The following is a 22,317-nucleotide window of genomic DNA, read 5'->3' as shown; positions in this document are numbered from 1 at the left end:
TAAAAATGCTCTTAAGTCTGAAACTTTTTGAGTCCTGATATTATGCCACAAGTGAAAATTCCACCCACAAGTACTTCACACAACTTTTGTTTCATACACAAAATTACTTAAAATATTGTATAAATTTACCTCCAGGCTGTGCATGTGAGGTGTATATGAAAGATAAATGAATTTCGTGTTTAGAATTGGCTCCCATCCCCAAGATACATCATTTTGTATATGCAAATATTCCCACCACCCCACCCCCCAAAATTCAAAATCTGAAACATTTCTGGTCCCATGCACTTCGGAAAAGGGACACTCAACTGTTAATTTTAAAATTGAAGAAAACAACTGTGTTTGAAAAAAATACTGAGAAGCCCAGAAGAAGAGATGAATGAACTATTAATATTGTCTTTCTTCCAAAATACATTCTTATAATAGATTTCAAAAGTGTCACTCATTTGTTTCTCCTCATATACTATAGAAGATAGGGGCAGTGCTCTTTTGATTGTGACACCCATGATGATAGTAATAGTCATGACTTTTTATTTTCCCAGTTCCATTACTTAGATAACCCTGTTGTTTACTCTTACTAATCGTAGCTAGGCTTACTATTGAAAAATATGTTGAATCTCTTTCCCCTTCTCTCCCCACTCTCACACACAGACACACAGACACACACACACACACACACACACGCGCGCGCACGCTCGTGACTTCAAGTGGTAGCCGTTTAACAAACAACATGAGTCCCCATACCTTTATAAGTGCTGACGGTTCACTTCCTTCTTCCACGACAATTAGTTCAGACCTTCCTTTCCTTTCATTGTACCGAATGCCGGTAGCTACCTGGTTTGCCTTCAGACGTTCATATTTGTTGCATGAGGAACCACACCACTGATAAATTTCCTAAAAGAAAGAGACAGATCTGTTGACACTAAGAATATGAGAAAGACATTCAGCCTCAGTGTAATACTGGTGATTATTTAAGAAAAAAAAGGAAAATTAAATGACCTATTGTTAAGGTATGTATGTAATTGTTATACTTCATTCTGCATCCTGCTGCTTTCAGTTAGCAGTATAAAGTAAGCAGTTTTTAAGCCTGCAAAATATAAATATATATATATATATATATATATATCTCCATTCTTTGTGTATATAATCTATAAATAACAATTTATAAAAGTAAACATATGGATTAAATTTGAAATAATAAATATACCATACTTCAGAAAAGTAGTCAAGAATCTGCTAAAATAAGATACTCCTGATGATCATGAAATTGATATAACACTTTGGTTAAACTATTCATGTTTTTAAAGTAACAAATACATATTGTATATATTTATTGTGTATAACATGGTGTTTTGATACACATGTACATTTTGGAATGGTTAAATCAAGAGAATTAATATATGCAAAGCAATTTAACAATTCTTATCAAGAGACATAAAAAGAGTGATATTGTCCCAGTAATATCACTATCTGGCACTTACTTTAATAAATTATTCATAAAAGGAGAAAAGCACACACACATACCAGGGTTTTTATTGCTATGTGATTATATTGGTGAGGCATTAATTGATGCCTCAAAAGGCATTAATTGTTCAAGAATAGGATAATAGTTATATAAATTATGATACATAGGGAAAATTTCATACCTAACTGTTAAAATTTTACGTTAACATCAAAACATGAATCAGTAGAAACAGAACACCAGTGTGATATATTGTGGAGATTACATTAGCTACTACTTACACTAAACTACTACATAGTTTAGATTTTAGTATAGTGTCCAGAAGGTATACAAATACAAATGTAAAATAATAATAAAAAATATCTACTCCATGAACAGGGTTTACCAAAAGAAAGAAAGAAAAGTTGAGCAATACTCAAACCTGGAGTGGCTGTTGGAATGGGCATTATCACCCACTATTTGGGTGGTATCAACTGACACAGGTTTTGTAAGGGTGGTTTAGCATCATTATCAAAAAATTAAGTGTGCTTTTAATGTCAAGAAATTTCATTTATATGAATCTATACTACATAAATATTCAAACATGGGATATGTGTTAAAAAAAAAAAGAAACAAAACAAATGCCCCTCAATAAGAGGAGGGCCACATAAATGTCATTGCGTAGATATTGTACACTCCTCTTCAGTAGTTAGAAATTAGGAAAAAATGTTTAAATACATATTTAGAAAATTAGTGAAGGCACATCATCAAGAACACAATAAACACATAGAAAAATATATTACATTTAAGTAGAAACAAAAACAAAAGCTCCGTCTCTGTGTTTGCACAAAAAAAAAGATAAACAGTTTTAAGAGAGTCAGACGGCATGCATATGCAGAAAGAAAGCCTTCAATGCTTATTGGATCTAAGTCAGTGATTTTTTTTTATGTCATATATATTACTAGGTGCTTACTATGCTGAGGATACAGAGATAAATAAGAAAAAACTAGCAAGGAGAGATGGACAGGTAGAAAAATTGGCCAATAATACATTTGCACCGTGCTTGGTTTTCAAAACATTCCCACACACATTTCATTAATTCACCATGTAGACTTGTGGTTCAGTGTGAGGGAAATGGACCTAGGCTGCCACTTTCTGAGCATTTGACAGTGTGTTTGCAATTTTTAAAAAGAATAAATAAATTAGTAACATTAAAATAAAACATCCAGGGAAATGAACTCTTTTCTCCGATTACATTTCCAGCCCAGAGTCATTTCTTCACTCAAAAAATGGTCTACTGAGCTTCTAAAACAGAGCAGCCTCTCCTGTAGGTACAGGAAACACGATTCTGAACAAAGTAGGCTTGTTACAGTCTCTCTGACCTGCTCCCTTAACATCCCTGATGACCTAATCTACAGTCCTCTTTAAGAATAAAAATATGCATTTTAGCAATGCAAAACTTTCTAAGAAATAAAATAAAAATGACGATGTCTAGCAATCCTTTTCTCTCAAGAATCAAATACAGTTATTTATTATGGTCAAAGGGTGTTTCTTTCCTATTTCTAAAAGAATAGTGTACTTCTTTTGTGTCTTTTTAACCTCTTTTCTACATCTGAGCATTGGAACATGAGGCTCACAGATGGAGGTCATTTGAATACCATGCCAAAGTTAGCAGTTATAAAGAGTAAAAATAAATGGCTCCCAGTGATCTGTCAACTCTTAGCCACTGAGCACTAAAATCAGATAATGGAGTAGCAAGGTAATTTTTAAAAATAGATGTGAGCCCTTTCCTTAGGAAATCTCAGGTGTGTTCTGGGCAGCTGTGTTTATCAGAAGCTTCCCAAGCGATTCTAGCATTCAACCATTGCGTACCAGGTATGATGTACTCTGAGCACACCACACCTGTCGTGCACAACAGGGAATTTGTAACATCTAATTATCCAGTGCAGCTCAGCAGACTTTTCTGCTGAGCACAAACTAGTGTTGTTTGTTTTGAAAACATTTACTTATACTTGACTCATGACAAAGAAACACTGACCCTATAAATCAGAATATTTTTCCCTGCATGTATCTTTGTTTTTGTTTTTAATTTTTAATTTTAATAGGGTTTTGGGGAACAGGTAGCATTTGTCCAGATGAGTAAGTTCTTTAGTGGTTATTTCTGAGATTTTGGTGCTCCCATCACCCGAGCAGTGTACACTGTATCCAATGTGTAACCTTTTGTCCCTCGCCATCCCTCACGCTCCTGAGTCCCCAGTGTCCAACGTATTATTCTTATGTCTTTGCATCCTCATAGCTTAACTCCCACGTGTGAGTGAGAACATACGATGAGTCACTTGTGAGTCCTGAGTTAGTTCACTTAGAGTAATAGTCTCCAATATCAGCCAGGTTGCTGCAAATGCCATTATTTTATTCCTTTTATAGCTGAGTAAACTTAAATCTACGAACTGAAACCATAAAGATTCTAGAAGATAACATTGGAAAAACCCTTCTCAACATTGGCTTAGGCAGACTTCACGACCAAGAACCCAAAAGCAAATGCAACCAAAAAAAGGTGAATAGATGGGACTTAATTAAACTAAAAAGCTTCTTCGCAGCAAAAGAAAGAACCAAGAGTTAACAGACAACCCACAGAATGGGAGAAAATATGACCAAACTATGCACTTGACAGAGGACTAATATCAAGAATCTACAAATAACTCAACACATCAGCAAGAAAAAAACTAATGATCCCATAAAAAAAGTGGGCTAAGTATATAAGTAAACAATTCTCAAAAGAATATAAACAAATGAAAAATGCTCAACGTCACTAATTATCAGAGAAATGCAAATCAAAACCACAATGCAATGTCACCTCACTCCTGCACGAATGGCCATAATGGAAAAAAAAAATAGATGTTGGCATGAGTATGATGAAAGGGGAACACTTTTATACTGTTGGGTGGGAATGTAAACTGTAACAACCACTATGGAAAACATTAAAGAACTGAAAGTAGATCTACTGTTTGATATAGCAATCCCACTAGTAGGTATCTAGGAAAAGAAGTTTATTCAAAAAAGATACTTGCACACACATTAATAGCAGCACAATTTACAATTGCAAGAATAGGGAACCAGCCAAAATGCCCATCAATCAACAAGTGGAGATATATATATATATATATACCACATTTTCACATTTTATATATATACATGCACACACACACCATGAAATACAAACTAGTGTTTTTCTTATTCCTCTTCCTAGCTTAATTATATTTTACAAGTGATTATTTTTTCTGCAAGTCTGAGGAAGCAAACTTCTAATAATTATATTTTACATTAAAGTGAAAGTGAAGTAATCAGAACTTAGCTCTCTAGAACTTTCAGGTTTATTAGCAAGTTTCACTACTGATTTATTAGGTATTTATACAATCATTTAACAGATGTTTATGTTTTTGTTACCTTAGTTGTGTAAGTGACCTCTCATCTAGTTCAAAGAGATTATATGATTACAGTAAATTTTATAAGCATCTGTAAAACATAATCAGAGCATGGTAAAATGTGTTTTAAAGTGAATGAGAACATGATAATTTTACGAACATAATTATTACTTAACATAGGAGTCTATAAATATTTTATGGATCCCAGAATATTTTCTATGATATTACAGTGAGTTGGGAGTTTTACATGCGTATCAATTCAGAGGTAAATTTAGTTATAGAAAATATTTCTCATTATTGCTTAAAGACCACAGTTTCCCTAAGTAGCTTAACTTTAAAAGAGTAAAAACACATTTAGGAAATACAAAAATATTAAAACTTAAAAAGCGAAGTTTTCTGTTTAACTTAAAGACTAAATTACTAAGCAAAGTGTTACAGAAAACTTCTGATTCAACATGAAAGTGAATGACTTGTATTCTCTCACTTTTTAATTTTTATCTTATTTTATGCCACCATTTACATACAAGTGACTTATTTTCCTATTTAGACTTATTTTTCAATGGTTGAGATAAAAAATTTAACAAAATAATAACTTTAATTGTAAATGGCTAAAAGTCACATTGCTTGATAAGTCATTATTAAAACACTGTTTTCTCTTTCTCTCTCTCTCTTTTTATTTATTTATTATTTTTTTCTTTTTTGAGACGGGGTCTGACTCTTGTCACCCAGGCTGGAGTGTAGTGGTGCAATCTTAGCTCACTGCAGCTTCTGCCTGCGGGTTCAAGGAATCCTCCTGCCTCAACCTTCTAAGTAGTTGGGACTACAGGTGTGTGCCACCAAGGCTGACAAACTTCTGTATTTTTTTGTAGAGATGGGGTTTCACCTTGTTGCCAGGCTGGTCTTGATGTTCTGGGCTTAAGCGATCTGCCTTCCTTGGCCTCCCAAAGTTTTGGGATTACAGGTGTGAGCCACCATTCCAGGCTGAAAACACCATTTTCATTCAATCTAATTAAATGTTCATTCAATGGTTGCAGCAGTACATTAAAACTTGCTTTAAAAGCTTAAACAGAATTTCAGCATTTCATCAAATTTGAAAATTTATATTCCATCTTGTGGAGAATGTGTTTAGGACATTTCATTTTAACAGAGCTCTACTGTGCTGAAATAAATGTGTGGCGTTCTATTAATAAACTGTCCTGCCCAACACTTACTCTATTCAGAGGTAATTAGTTATGATTACTTCACCACTCTGGCACAAGGTAACTTTGTATTCAGTTGGCACCAGGCTTGAAAAAACTCTCTTCTATAATTAAACTTATTCGGTTTCCTCCAGGGAATAAGTTTAAAAAATAAATTCCTTCATAAAGCTAAAAAAAAAGTCTGAATTAATGTGATAGGTAAATACTTATTACTACAACAAAAAGTTTTCACTGTAGTCTATTTTATTTATAATGCTTTAACAGGAAATAGTTTAAACACTATTTATCAACTTGATCTAAGTATGCTAGACACTGAAAATTGTAAAGCAAACACTTTCAGGAGCAACTATTTCACAGTTTAAGATCCTAAGGCATTTAGCAACTCAACACTAAGTATTTTATTTCGTTAGGGAAGGAATGTTAAGGGAAAAAAAAGCCCTGTAAATATGAAATTATCAATTATGAATAATTTGGAATGAAATCTACTTAAATTCTGGCAGGAAGATGGTGATGTACATATTGCATATGAACATCCTCTAACTCTTAATATACAAACTATTAAAGAAGAACAACATTATTCTGCACAATTGGAAAAAGAAGAAATAAGACCATAAATACAATCTGTTACTAGCAGTTAGTCTGGTCCACTAGTCACAAGAAATAAAAGCAAGCAAGTGATATTTATAGAAACAACCACACTTGGGGAGGGGTGTTTTATTATTGGTCTCAAAAACCAGAGGTTTCTAAAATTTCTTTAAGCTATGTGGTGAGTTAATAATGTAGCCAGACATCATTTGAGTACAGAAAATAAGAGCAAAAGTAAAACAAAGTTCAATGATGCCCTGGAGGAAAAGCAAGATTTCAGAGGCTGTGTTTAAAGGCGCACCCAAAACAGCCTATGTGCTGTTGGCTCAACATGTGCAAAGAATTCAGCTTATGCTTGCTGCTCTTTTGTCCTTTTCTAAGTTATTATTCTAGTGAAATCTAAAATTTCATTAAAGGAGAACATGAGGCCAGACCTTTTCCTCTTCCTGCCATATACTAGCTTTGTCTTATCTAATTACCCAAATACAGAAATTCACTAAGATGTATCTTTAGCCTTTAGATTCTCTAAGTATAGTTTAAAAATGAAGGCTTGGCAACCAGAAAGGAAGCAACTATATTTGAATTAGGGCAGATCAGTGGTGACAGAGAGAAGAGAAATAAATATTTAGAGAGAAATAAATACTTAGAAGGTCAAAGTCTATAGGATTGGTCAGTAATGCCATTGGCTGTGCACTAGAGGGACAGGGAAAAGGCAAATGACTTGGACAATTCTAGCTTCGTTGCTGGTAGTGATGCCACTCACAGACCAAATAAACAGTTTTGGAAGGGTTCTTTGCGTAGCACCAGTAAGCACAGGTGAAATTATACTCTCTTACTAGTATTCGCCAAACCAAAAGAAAAAAGGCTTAGAGTCATGCTTTAACAAGAAGCATTTCTGCCAGCTATATAGGTTGGTGATTCAACTGCTCAACCCACATGAAGAGTTACTGCTTCTTCAGGCATACTGTTATAGGTAGTTACACAGGCATGAGTGGGGCAGGACAGAGCTCTCGTCCAACCACTAGGAACGTCAGGTGATGGTTCAGCAATTATCACATTGTCTCTCTAAAAGTGATAGATTGGCAGCTGGCACCTGAAAGAGGGCGTTTCCTGATGGTCCACAACTATTACACTAAATGGGAATGCAGGTGCCAGGGAGAAGCAACTATTGGGCATGTGAAGTAGACAACATGGTGGAGTATGACCTTCTAGGGGTGTACCACTGGAAAAAAGAAGAAAACCTGAGATGGGCACGTGTATGACTTCCTAGACACCACACTGCGTGTGCTCACCTCCCAAGGGTAAGGAAGGCACTGCGCATGCAGGTGGTCCACCCTAACGGAAGAATCATGGGAAAGGAGTCTATTCCATTCCTTTCCTTCCTGTTCTAAGGCCTTTAAAAATAAATTTCCACTCCTGTGCTGAAACTTGTCTTGGTCTCTTTTTCTGCTTTATGGCCCTCAGTCAAATTGTTTCTTCTTGGGAGGCAAGAACTGAGGTTGCTGTAGACCCATGTGGACTTGTCACTGGTAATTCGGAAGCCTTCCCCTGGCAACAATATGGTCCTGATTTGTCCAGCACCTTTAGATATTTTCTTGAAGTGATTTTCAATATTCAATGTACATTATATTATGGTATCCTTGAGGGAAGGGGTCTTAAGAAGTACCAACACCAAATTCCAAAACTTTAAAATTAGAATCTTTAGGAGTCAAGTCACAGTTATCAGCATTTTTAAAAACTTTTCCAAATGATTCTATTGTGAAACCATGGCTGAGTATTAACGTACAAATCATGATACCTTAAGAGTTGCCTTTCCTAGTGCCCTCATCCATTCTCCAATTATAATGGGTTTATACCTTTCCTCCAGCATGTCTCCCATTTTACCTTGCCATCCTCTTACTTGTGTTACGTGTCTATGCCTCCCAGCAGTTGACAATACTTGGAGGTCAAAGCCTATCTGCTGTTTACCCTTACAATTCTATTCACTCAGCACGCACTAGGCACAGAATAAATGCCATTCATCCCAACTGAAACTGCAAGATACATTTTAGAGGTTTAAAATTTGGTATATCTTTCCCATTATCCATTCTTGTTGCCTAAAGGCTCTCCTTATATAAATCTAGTGGTATGTATTACTTCGGGGTAAGGTATGTATCCAGAACACAGAAGATTTGGTTCAGTCTCTCGTTTTAAAACAGGCATTTTTAAGTAATAGTAGAGACAGAAGTCTGAAAGCCAACATAATTTTAATTTAAAAGAAGCTTGATTTTGCTGAATTTTTTTGGCCAGGATAAGTGAGGATGCTGTTTCAAAAGCTGGTCTTGCATCTTAAGCAGCACAAGGTCTTAGGGGCTGGGGTATATTTTGCAGGAAACATGGAGTAGGCAAAAATGTAAGATGGTGTAAGACTAGTTTGTCTTGTTCAAAAAGTAAAAAAGAAAAAGACTGAGAGAAGTAGGAAATCTAACCCAAAGCAATGAATCTTTGAGAAGAGCCCAGCACATTTGCGTTCAAATTAATTTGTCCTACCCCCATCCATGAGCCTAAGCAGTAGAACAGAAATGACCGAGGGTAGCATCCAAGCCATTGGGCCAGTGGTCACAGGTACGATGAGGATACTATGTCCCACAACTTCAGGGTAGCCTGGGAAAAACAAAGCAGACTTCCTGAGAAGAGGGTAGTGGTGGCTGACAGAACCAGAAAGGGTGTTGCAGTGATGTGTGACCATGACATCAGAAGACCAAAATGAGGCTGTGGATGGTCCCCAGCAAATATCTTGGGAACACAGGCCAAAGTCCAAAGCTCAAAAATGAATGGAATGACTATGCCTCATTGAAGGTTATAGATTAGTGAAGACTGCTGACTGCAAACCAGACTCACACTTCCATCCTCATCCTCACTCCCCACCCCAGGCCATAATATTACATACGTGTCCCCTGCTCCTGAGGGATGGAAAGATGGGTAGAATAAGTTCAAACTACTTTAATGGCTAACAAAATTCACCTTTATTCTCTTTTTACTTGACACATAAAAATTGTATACATTTACTGGCTACAGAGTGATATTTTGATTAAAGTATAAAGTGCATAATGATCAAAACAGAGTATTTAGTATATCGGTCATCTCAAACATTTATCACTTATAACACTCGAAGTCCTCTTTTCTAGCTGTGAAAAAACATACAATAAATTATTGTTAACTGTACTCCCCATATAGTACTATAGAATACTAGAACTCACTCCTTCTATCTTGGTATAATTTTGTATCTGTTAATTAACTTTTATCCTCCCCTTCCCATGCTCTTCCCAGTCTCTAATCACCATTATTCTACTCTCTAGATCTATGAGCTCTTGTTTTTTAAGCCACTGCATTTGAATGAGAACACGAAGTATTTATCTTTCTGTGCTTGACTTACTTTGCTTAACACAATATCCTCCAGATTCATCCATGTTCCTGCAAATGGGAGGATTCCATTCTTTATTTTAGGGATGATTATTGTTCCATTGTGTATATATCACATTTCCTTTATCCATTCATCTGTTTATGGACATTTAGGTTGATTCCATATGTTTACTATTGTGAATAGTGATGCAATAAACACAGGGGCATGAGTATTCCCTTTGATATACTAATGTCCCTTCCTTTAGATAAATACCCAATAGTGGGACTCTGGATCATATGGTAGTTCTATTTTTATTTTTTTGAGAAACTTCCATAATGTTTTTCATAATGACATAATTTACATTACCACAAACAGTGCATAATAGTTCCTTTTTCTGTGCATCCTCATGAGCATTTTCTTTGGGTGTGTTTTTGATGATAGCCATTCTAACTGGGATAAGATGATATCTCATAGTCATTTTGCTTTCCATTTTCCTGATAATGAGTGATGTTGAGCATTTTTTCATTTACTTGTTGGCCATTCAAAATTCATTTCAATAAATCAAAATTGTTTTTATTTTTAACCCTTCTGGGAAAATAGGAGTTTGATAATAGGACACAGTTGAGTTATAAATGAATCAAGAAAAATATCTCTAGACACATGACTGCAGGAGTCATATGCTTTATGCTGGACAGATATGCATTTGTTGGAACATTTATTGAGTGACTATAAGTTCTAGGCTTTATACTTTGGAAACAAAGTAAGAGTGATTAAGGCTGATAAGTAAATGGACAAGCAATATGAAAAAGGCTGAAAAGCAAGTCTCTGCATTGTGACGGGAAAGTTAATTGCAGACCTGACTCTATAAGGAAGGAACATTGGACAGGAGAAACAGGAGAAAAGGTCAGGAAACAAACTATGGAAAAGGCAATATCTGAGGTGGATATTGAAGGATGAGAAAATATTAGATGCCTGCTGGAGAAAGGTGCCTAAGAAGAGATGAGTATTCTACGCAAAGGAATCAATCTACAAAAGCAAAAGCCTGGTGACTTGAAGGAATTTGTCAGGTATGGGGTACTAAGACAGTATCAACAGCAATGAAGAGGACAGGAAAGATTCAAGAGATCATTAGAAGGTAGAATAGACTAGGATAGCAGTTAAAGGCAAGTGGAACACTTGGGAGGAGTTGTCACGATGACTCCTGGGTTCTGGCTTTGAACACCTGAATGAGTGGTGGCTCCGTTCGTAAGATAAAGACAGAGAAGTCATTTTCTAGATGTGTTGAGTTTGAGGTTCTCATGACACATATAAGCTGAAATATCTGAAATAGTGACTTGGAGCTCAGGCAAGAGGTCTGAGGTCTGAGTTAGACTTAAAGTTTAGATTGTCCCATGCGTAGCAGTTGAAGCTTTGGGTGGGGATAAGTTTGCTTAGGAAGAATGTATAAAAGAAGAGACAATAATTAAATTCCTTTTAAAGAAGTACTTGAAGGGGTGGGCAGACCATGAAAAGAAGAATAAGAGTGGCTGAAAGGGAAGAAAACAAGGAAACCAGGGGAAGAGTGAGGCTGCAGAAGACGGGAAAATCAACAGTGTGGGTTGCAACACAAGAATCCAGTGGTTAATGTCACGGTGTTTACTGGACTTAGCAGGGGTCATCGACGCCCATAGCAAGAACAGTTTCCGACGAGCTGTGGGAGTGAAAGTCAGACTGTGGGTTAAAGACTGACTGGTTAATGAGGAAGTGGAGACTGCTTTTTCAAAGCAGCATGACTAAACAACAGGAGACGGCGTGAGAGATTATAAATAGCGAAGAGAACAGGGTAAAGCTGCACAGATGACCAAACAAGAAGGAAACGGAACATGGGGAACATCAGGATCAGTAACTTACCACAGGAATTCCTACTCCTGTGAAATCTAATTCTTCACTAGTGGCTGACTGTGACATACCTTTCCAAGAGTTAACCCCAGACCCCAAATCTTAAGAATATGGGCTTTCATTCACATTCTGCAGATACTGGTAGCATTTTGCAGTATTTTTAGATGTAATTTTACTAATTTCTAAAAATTTTTAAAAATAGTGGGAAAATCATGACTAATAAATTCAACAACATTAAAATATATCCTTCAAAAGTGGTTTTCCCTGACTCCGTAAATTGGTAGGATCTAGCCATGTTTCATATTATTTTATGAAAATATGCTAAATATGAGGCAATGGGTCTAAATCATTCTCCAAAATATTGATGGTTTTCTTCACTTTCAAACTGGCTAAACTGATAATTTTACTATTTTATGCTTCAGGCTGGCGAGGTTACATTGTAATGTCCAGGAATATTTACTATAATCTAAAACTCGATAAAAAAACAAATGTTTCTAAGACCTATGGAATATCATATTAATAATAGTGACTGTTGATCAAAAAAGCTGATTTCTCTTTTGATCAAGGTATGGGATTTAGGCAATATCCATGGCCTTAGTTTTGACCAGGTGGCCTTTGCTGAGTGGTAACTAGACTTTTTAGCCTGAGTTTTTCATACCTGGGTCATAATACAAACTTAAAGAAACTGCACCTTCATCCTTTTAGGCCCTCTAATGCAGAATGTTGCTTTAAATAACTAGCACAATGACTGCTATTAAAATATTATGGCACAGAAAATTTTAGTTCCATGTATTTCTTTGTTTATTGTGACACACCCCAAAATAAAGTTGACAAGGTAGTTTCAGGATCTTATCACCATTTAGAAACTTTTGGCAACATACAAACTGGTTAAAGGTTAGTAATACAAACACAGATATTGGGAGTATTTGCTGTAGTTTATCTAGGAATCTGGCGCTTGATTCTCACCAGGGTATTCCTTTTGAGAATAGGAAAATTCCAAAATATAAGAGATAACCAAGCACCAATATCTCTGCAACTAATATGTCTCATTCCAAATATCTCTTTTACAAGGCATAGGAGAAGAGAACTTGAAAGTTATTAAAGATAATTAACTATATAAGATAAAAATAATTTACTATTAAATAGATGAATGCCCTGGAATCTTATAATAGAGTCTCTGTCCCTATTATATGAGCCTGGATTTGTGGGCCATACACCCACAGACTGGCATTAACTATGGGAAGAGAGCATATGGCGCAAGAACTACAACCTGTCTACCATCACAACCAACTATGTGGCCCATTGTAGAAACTCTGTATTTGTTCCATAAAATAAATTATTTAGTGAATACTACTGCTTTCAGTGGAATCTCAGCACATTAGGCGTCATCCGTTCTGAATTCAGCAGATTCTTAACCTGTTGCAAGACTTTCTATTACCAGGCCATACTATCTTATATACTACCAAGTTAGCATAGTGTGGCGAAAAGAATGTAAAGTAGGATTAGAAAAACCTCCCCGCCATTCTGGGTCACCACACAACTGGCATGAACGTGAAGAGATTTGCACATACGTTCTAAAGCCTGAGGCTTTTGTTTCCCATTTTGAAACTGGGATGATAACTGCCATTTCCCAGAGTGACTATGTGTCAGATGAGACTGAATCATAGTCAGCTAAGGATAAAAGCAGCATCAGAAATCAGAGCCAAGATGTAAACACAAATGAAGTTAAGGCTTAGAGACGTTAACGATTTGTGGAAGATCGTAATTAGAAAGGTGAATTGGAAGCCACTCATTATAATTGAATAGATTATTGCATTTACATAGCAGTTATCTTACACATAAAAAGTGTTTTTAAGAAAAGAAATATTTTCAGGTAATGACAGTAATTAATTACATTATCATTGGGAAGTGTCCTTCTAGTTTAGGGACCCTTGCAATCACCTAATCAAATATGTACTTTTACAGATCGGAACCTCAGAGTACAGCAACTGGAATGAGAAATGAGGTCTTTTTCTAATAAAAAATGCCATTTTATTTTTAAAAGCATTTATATATTATAAAGTACTTTAGAGTGTAAGTGGTGGAGATGAAAGCTGAGATAGAAAATTATTGTGCATAGAGTTTGAGAGATTGAATGTTTCAGTTGCTTTCGGAACCGTGTGGCTGTGGACATTTATTTGCAGCAGCTATTTACTTATTTATTTATAGGTAGGGGTTGGCAGTAGGGGAGAATGAAAGGGTGGAACAGTATCTGTATTCTGCCTAGATCTTAGAGTTAGGCCTTACATCTGTTAGGAGAATGAATTAGCTTTTGAAGTTACAGAGGACTTTCCCATGAAATTTATTGTGATATTCACAGCAAAAGTACTGCCATTTAGGGTGTAGGTGTCTACGTGTAATACTAAGAATTCTACTTTGGGCATTTATATTATTGTGATCTCAACTTTGCACACAAGCTGGTATGATCTAAGACAGTAAGATTATGTATAAGTAGTAATAAAACTATGGATTCATGCCCACTTAAACTGATGCAGTTTATATTATGGGATCATTTTCCAAGCAATGTATAACCTTGTACATTTAATTTCTGTACTATTGTTAAATTAATATTGCCTAAACAGAACTTTGTAACTCTATTTTCAGAATCATTTGTGTCCCTCCTCTATGCAGACAGAATAAGCTCTTTTGGCTTCTGTCTACTGCTTTATTCCAAAATACTGCCCAAGTGATGCAATAAAACAAAATGCATAGCGGGGCATCAGATATGCTAAGAGTTAATCCTGGCTTCACCATTTACTGACTTTGCAGCCTTGAGCAAATTCCGTAGACAAGCCTCATGCTAACTGAAGCAATGCAGGTCAGCTCATGATTCTGTTAACAACCTTTGGCCCAGAAATGTTAGGAATGATAATTAGAATGTTGAGATGTATGGTGTGATGAAAACGATAATGAAAAGCAGGTGGAGGAGATCCTAATAAGTGCTGTGCTTTCTTTCTTTCATTGCTCTGCACATTATTTTTCAGTGGAGGGAAATGCTCTTTATTTCTGTTACGAAAACCTTACAGAGTTTTAAAGATACAGCTTATATTCTAACTTATAGGGTCTAGCAAAAGGTCTTGCAATAATCCTTCTTTGTCATGATCATAGTGATTAATAAGTATACCTGATTATTAGAGGAGCATCTTTCCCAGGAGGAAAACATAAGTCTGATATAATATACCATTGCTCATGCCATTAAGATGATGCTTGATATTTGTATTTGTGCCTTTTCTTCTAAACCCTGTGATAATTGAAAAGTGTGAAATGGTATGGTGTGTGTGTGTATGTGTATGTGTATGTCAAAATACTTCTTTAAAATTCTCTAGGTGGCTGTTTAGATTCATCTTATGTCCAGATTATATTCTAGAGCCTTTTGTTGCTGGGGAACCAGTTTTCCCCTCAAGCTATGTTTTCCCATGCACAATTAGAGACAAAAATAATTAGAGGAAGCTCTGTTCAAAGAGAAGGGGAAATGTATTAAAAATTAGTCAATTTCTGTTCTACGGTAGGAAGAACTACATCATTTTTCTAAACCTATGAAAGAAAATAAAAAACTTTGAAGTCCCACTTTATGCATCATTTAAATACTTGCCAATTACTCATCTCACATAAACGTGGCCACATTCCAGTGTGTAGAAAAAGTGCTTCTCTTCAAAGACATGTACATCTGATTTTATCTGAAAGCAATTCACTTTCCTTTAGACATCGATGCGTGTATATGAAACTTACGGTGCCAAGGTCAATGATGAAGCAGTCACCCTTGTTGAAACTGTTCCAGCTAAGGGGAACTTCTGTGGCTCTCACCACTCTACGACCCTTTACATGTAGAAGCCTCTTGGCCGTCAGGTCATTGGTCAGAACATGATTTAATCCAGATGCCACACCTCCAGCCTGATCAACAAAGGAAAACAAACAAAAAATCAAAGAGAAAACTGACAAGGTGTCTTATCTAGACAAAGCAAAGCACAATTATACCACTAGTGTTTGTGCCAAAACTGTACCTGTCAAGCCAAGATAAAATATCCACTTATTGCATAAGACAAGAGAGAACTCCTTGGTAATCAACATATTGTGCTTGTTTTGTCTATTCATTCTTTCTGTCTTAACACTCTATTGACAACTGCAAGTATTTACTGAGAACCGTCAGTGTATAAAACTTTGCTGCAAAAACAAAAAGAAGCCATAGCTCTTGCCCTTTGGACACTAATGACCTCCAAATAATTAATAAGCAAGAAGGCAAAGATTTCAGGGAAGAAGGTGACAGGTGGCTAGAGGAGGGTCAGAGGTAACATGTACGGATGACAGCAGCCAGAGAAGAAGGCAACCAAAAGTTCACACTGTTACAGGGCTGGGACAACGAAGAGAGTTGAGTGCTGGCCAGGAGTGAGCTGATCTTATGTATAGGTCTTGTTTTGATATTTAAAGTAATCAAATGTCTTCTTTATTTTCTGGTAAAGAGGTCTTCTATTAATAAATATGCTAGTTCTCAGTGTTTTAAAATTAAGCTAGGAGAGATGCAGTATCTTGACTCTATCCACAACCACAAGAAAACTAAACAAAACAAAATGAAATACAATAATATTGAATTAAAGGAAACCCTCAGAGAAAATATTAACTGTATCAACCACATCTTCTTATTTGCAATCATCTTTTACCTTTTCATTTTTTTCTAATGAAATGATACAAACCATATCTTTATTTCCACAATTAATTATAATTAATTATATGTGTACAACTGAGCTACAGTATAAACAAAACTGTCATTGAAAGATCAAAAACCTCTATAGTAATAGCAAGGAAAATTAAAGCTAATTTGTCATTAGCACATTCTTTGAATTTCCATTGACTTTACATTTCCACCATTCTCCAAGAAAAGATGGTATAGATTAGATATTGATTTCAGGACAATTAAAACTTCAAATTATAAAAAATGTATATATATATATATATATATATATATATGAATGATTTCCCAGTCCATAATTTTACAAAGACTGCCACATTTCTTGGTTGAATAAACTAATATTATGTAATTAAATAAATACAAGTTTTCATCTACGTGCTACTGTTGTGAAACAAAGTTTCACTCTTGTCTCCTAGGCTGGAGTGGAATGACACAACCTAGGCTCACTGCAACCTCTGCTTCCTGGGTTCAAGCAATTCTCCTGCCCCAGTAGCTAAGATTGCAGGCACATGTCACCGTGCCTGGCTAATTGTATTTTTGGTAGTGGCAGTGTTTCACCTTATTGGACAGGCTGATCTAGACTCCTGACCTCAGGTGATCTGCCTGCTTCGGCCTCTCAAAATATTGAGATTATAGGCATGAGCCACCACGCCCAACACAATTACTTTATTAGTTAATTTATTCCTTAATACAACATCTGTATGAGGAAGCTGTTATAATATTCATTGTTTGTTTGGGCAAACTGAGAACAGAAAGCTCAGTACTTGCCCTAAAGCAAACAAGTCGTATGTGGCAGAAATGGGTTCATAACTAGGATGGTGTCACAGCACCTGGTTTTAGTAACTACAAGACTCAATTTATTTAAAATGTTGGGTTCAATGACATAAAGGAAGTTTCAGAATCATTTGACATAAACTGTAGGAGCTCATGTGAATTTAAAAAAATGAGAAGTAATAGTTTTGTATTTAGGGTAGCTCATAGCCTAGAATAAAATAATGATTTCAATAGACATAAGATAACTTATAATGTATAAGTTTGTTCTGATCTCAATAGTATCAACAAAATATTCAAGCAAGACTCTAAACAGGTAAACGCTTAAATAAACCTTGTCGTCTTAGTAAGTGGACTCAGTATATACTAACAGTCAGAATTGTAGTGAAACTCTAAGGTTTCATGCCTTCACTAGGGTAGCATGCTTATAGGGCGGGGCAGTGGGGTGTACAGAACACTTGCTGGAGCATGTTTGATTTTGGAAAGGCTTGTTTCTGTAATGTTAGTCTGGGGAGGATATTCCTCACACTTTAACTGAATGTGTGTGGTAGGGTGGGTGGCAGGAATGGAAAAGGGAGGGCCAGTCTGCAGAGCTAACTGGGAGAATACGAAACAAACAAACAAAAACACTGTCCTTTACTGAAGGGTGCCATGAAGGGATAGGACTATGTAACTATTTGCTCTTGATGGTTCATTTTCAGAAGTAAAGCCAATTGATCTGTGTTTCAGACCAGTGTGTATAAAGTGTGCATGTGCCTGTGTGTAGTTTACTCGCAGACTTTTTCAGCTCAAAAGTTTCATCTGCACCCCTTCTAAGATACAACCACACTATTTTGGAAGTACATGTGTAATTCTTTTCAGTAACTAAAATTATAATTATTATAAATACTGTATTAATACATTCCAGACCAACTGAGATTTTGAAGGCTTAGTTTACTTGCAGAAACTTCAGAGATTCTCTATAATAGCAAAACCGAAAACTGTTAATACCCAAATTGCCAATATTTAATTGTTGAAATAGCTACAAAATATTAAAGAGATATTTTGTGAAGACATAACTGAAAGCTCTTTAAAAAATTAACCTATCAAATTAAATTTTCAGGATATTTCACATATTGTACCACACATTCCACAAACGTTTCCTGAACACCTACTTTGTATCCAGCAGGTACTGGGGATATAGCCATGAACAAAACAGATTAAAATAAAAACAAAATAAAACAAACAAAAAAACCCTGCCCTCAATGAATTTTCATTTTATGAAGACAGGAGGTATGGATGGACAAGAGGAGACAGGGGTTGAAAATGGAAACTGAGGGAGCTGCTTACCTTGTATTTCAGACCACCTTTGAAATAGCTAACAAAATCAGTAGACTCATACCCTTGAAGTTCTCTATTCTGCACTGGCTTGCCTCCCAAATAATCATCCATCTGAACAGTGAAGATGGCAGCAGCTGTGCTTTCATCCTGGGAACACTCCTTTCCTAAAACAGTGAACAACAGCACCTCAATTATCAAACAAGTAAAAGGATTAAGGCAGAATTTCTGATACGAAAGATGCCATAAATTTGCATTTCAATTATGCGTCAATACAACAAACAGTCTTCTACAGAAAGATCATTTAGCTTAAATAGTATAATATATAATTTTGCTAATAATTAACAAATTTTTAATCTTTTTTCTTTTGAGAGAGGTTGGTGCTCTGTTGCCAAGATTGGAGTGCAATGACATAATCAGAGCTCACCGTAACCTCAAAACCCAGGGCTCAAGCAATCCTCCCACCTCAGTCTCACAAATAGCTTAGACTAATGGTGCATGCCACCATGCTTTGCTAATTAAAAAAAAATGTCTGGTAGAGACAAGGTCTCCATATGTTGCCCAGGCTGGTCTCAAACCCTGAGCTCAAGCAATTCTCTTGCTTTAAATTGTTGAAGATTACAGATGTGAGCCACCGTGCTTGGCCTGTTTTTTGTTTCTGTTTTTTCCAATTCCTTTACAAATTTTTAAAGGAAACACTGCTGTGTCAAGTTGCTCAGGAAGATAAAAACAACCTGTTCCAATGAGATTTCATTAAGCATTAATTTGGTATAGTCAATAAGATCAAGTTATGAAAACATTTGACAATTGGTTTAGCCTTTGTTAGTATAAATCAGGCGTCCCCATACTTTTTACACAGGGGGCCAGTTCACTGTCCCTCAGACCGTTGGAGGGCCGCCACATACTGTGCTCCTCTCACTGACCACCAATGAAAGAGGTGCCCCTTCCTGAAGTGTGACGGGGGGGCTGCATAAATGGCCTCAGGGGGCCGCATACGGCCCGCGGGTTGTAGTTTGCGGATGCCTGGTATAACTCTTTGTTCTTATGATATGTCAATATATTAACTACTGTTTGTGAGGAAAATGAACCTCATGAGCCATAATTAAATATGTGGTTTTTACAATGGAAAAATGAATATAATTTAATTTTACCCCCTTTTTAAATCTTTTTCCCCACTTCACCATCTGATTGGTTTTGTTTGAATAAAATAATGATCTCTGGAATAAAGGAAGAGCAAAAGAAGCAGCATGCTAACATTAAGTGTTAATGTACTTGGTATTGCTTCAGGTATTCTACATACAACATACATTTAATTTTCACAATTGTAATACAGATCACATCCAGGTAACTTCACTAAGGTCAAAACAATTCCTAAGAACCAGTGTCTGTAGTGTACATAAAGGTCACAGTAAGGACAGTCCAGAGGGGCACTTACATTTTATGGAAAACACTTGAAACTCTTACTACATCCAAGCTGTAATAAAAATCTTAAATGATTCTAGAAATAATAATAGCCAACATTATACCTTTATAGTACCCCTATGGGCCAGACACTGTGCCGATGTTTTACATGCATGAGCTCATTTAATCTTCAAGCAACCCCATAAGGCAGAAACTATTTTCTACCAGATTAATGGGGAAAATGGAGGCTTAGAGAGGCTGGGCAAACTTCCTGAGGTCATAAAGCAACTTTTGGCAGAAAAGAACCAGATGTAGGTTTGTGTGACTCTGAAGCACAGGCTCTTGGAAACTACAGTACACTTGTAGGTGTTTTTTGTACTCAGGCTCTCATTAGCAGTACAATTTTATGGTGACAAGGTATGTTAATTTCTTCCATGGATAACTGATGCATAAAAGCTTAGAAGCTGTAATAATTTAATAGTTCTCCTGAACAACCCTAATTGAGAATATTCGCCAAAGTTGAAGATGGAAAATCAGTCAGTTATATTAAAGAATCAGATTTCCTTATAATTCCCCTCTTACTCTCAGAGGAGAACGGTATCTTCTGAGGGGAAAAATAAACCAACAACTCAGTAGCTAGAAGACTTGACATGATAACAATTTTGTGAACGTGCTGTGATCAAAATTAAGTATTTAACACATAGGCAATTTTGCAATCTGAAAGGACTCTAGTGTCATTCTTCTGGCCATTTACGGTCAGAACCCTAACTGAGAATACCATAAAGACATAGAGGTAGATTTTTTTGATGCTTTAAGAGAGCTGCTTTAAGAGAGGACTTGGAATCAAGTTTAACATCAAAGGTGTTAAAGATGATGTATTTGACATAAACATCCTTACCTGACTACAAGTTGAAACCCGAATCTCTTTAAGTAGATGTAAATGAACAGGCATAAAGTTAATGAATGAACTCAAAGTAAGTTAATTAAATTATGCTGTCATTTGCTGATGCTTATGTAATGGAGTTGGCCAGCGAATATTTGCATAAATAAACGCCTGAGAAAGGTTTAAGGTATTAAGCCAATGTCAGCCTTTGAATGCAAAAATTATAATCAAATTCAGTTGTAGCATGATGGAATTACAGAAAGTATTTAGAAACTTATGAACTTTGTGTATAAAATCTGCTTAAGAATCAATTTAGTTTTCCCTATGAATCTGCTTATGACTTCCATTTGTTGTTTCCCTACACTGATTTTACCGGTGTCCTTTATGTTGTTATACTATGCTGTGCCATGTTATTTCATATTATATTAGACTTGAGTACATCCCATCCTGCAAATTCCTATAAGTATTTTGAGGATATAATGATTTTATATCTAAAACATAGATAAAAAGAGAGGTTTAAAACTAGGTTCATCAAACAGCCATTCATAATAAAATGAAATAAGCCAAACTAGGAATAGAGAGGAATATCTTTGAATGATATTTAGAGTCAACAAAAAGTGTAGAACAATGCTAAAGAGTAAAAGACTGAATGTTTTTCCCATAAAATCAGGAAAATGGGTGTGCACTCTCACCACTCTTATTCAATTAGTACAAGAAGTTCTAACCACTGCAACAAAGTAAGAAAAAGAAAAAAAGGCATACAAATTGGATATGAAAAGGTCTCTATTTAGAGATTACAATATTATTTACCTAGTAAACCCTAAGGGACATACCCCACCCCTCCACCCCACCCAGAATAAAAGCTGTCTTAGAAATAAAAAGTGCATTGAGCAAGTTAGCAGGATACAAGATTCATCAGTAACACAAAAATCAGTCACATTTCTATAAAGAAACAATGAACATGCTGAAACTGAAATTAAAGGCACAATACCTTTTACCATCACTCTAAATAAACTGAAATACTCAGGCATATAGTCTAAAAACATGTACAGGATCTGTATGCTGAAAATTACAAAATGGCAATAAAAAATATCAAGGAAGACCTAAGTAAATGTAAATGCTTAATGTTCATGGATTTTAAGACTCCACATAATAACGATGTCAATCCTTCACAAATTGATCTATAGGCCTAATGTTAGCAAAATCACAGTAAGGTTTACAAAAGACATATACAAGCTTATTGCAAAATGTACATAGTTAGGCGCAGACCTTCGAATAGCTATAATAATCTTGACAAACAAGCATAAAGTAGGAGGAA

General features: G+C 35.8%; 1 protein-coding gene and 1 long non-coding RNA gene across 2 annotated transcripts in view; one reads left to right on the top strand and one right to left on the bottom strand.

Moving 5' to 3' along the window:
• LOC141580103 (uncharacterized) overlaps positions 1-5,385 on the top strand; it is a 90,167-nt gene extending 84,782 nt beyond the window's left edge. Inside the window, exon 7 of the long non-coding RNA XR_012512138.1 lies at positions 3,863-5,385. This is a non-coding gene — a long non-coding RNA (uncharacterized LOC141580103). The remainder of the gene's footprint in view (positions 1-3,862) is intronic.
• SCIN (scinderin) overlaps positions 1-22,317 on the bottom strand; it is a 75,126-nt gene that overhangs the window by 48,371 nt on the left and 4,438 nt on the right. Inside the window, exons 2-4 of the mRNA XM_003938658.4 lie at positions 18,728-18,882; positions 15,673-15,834; positions 742-891 (exon numbers count right to left, since the gene is read on the bottom strand). Coding sequence (XP_003938707.1) covers positions 742-891; positions 15,673-15,834; positions 18,728-18,882 — 467 coding nt within the window. The remainder of the gene's footprint in view (positions 1-741; positions 892-15,672; positions 15,835-18,727; positions 18,883-22,317) is intronic.

Source organism: Saimiri boliviensis, chromosome 10 (assembly GCF_048565385.1).
Source record: "Saimiri boliviensis isolate mSaiBol1 chromosome 10, mSaiBol1.pri, whole genome shotgun sequence".
Taxonomy (NCBI): Eukaryota; Metazoa; Chordata; class Mammalia; order Primates; family Cebidae; genus Saimiri; species Saimiri boliviensis.
The sequence above is the reverse complement of the archived record's forward strand: the minus strand, read 5'-3'. Positions and strand labels throughout refer to the sequence as shown.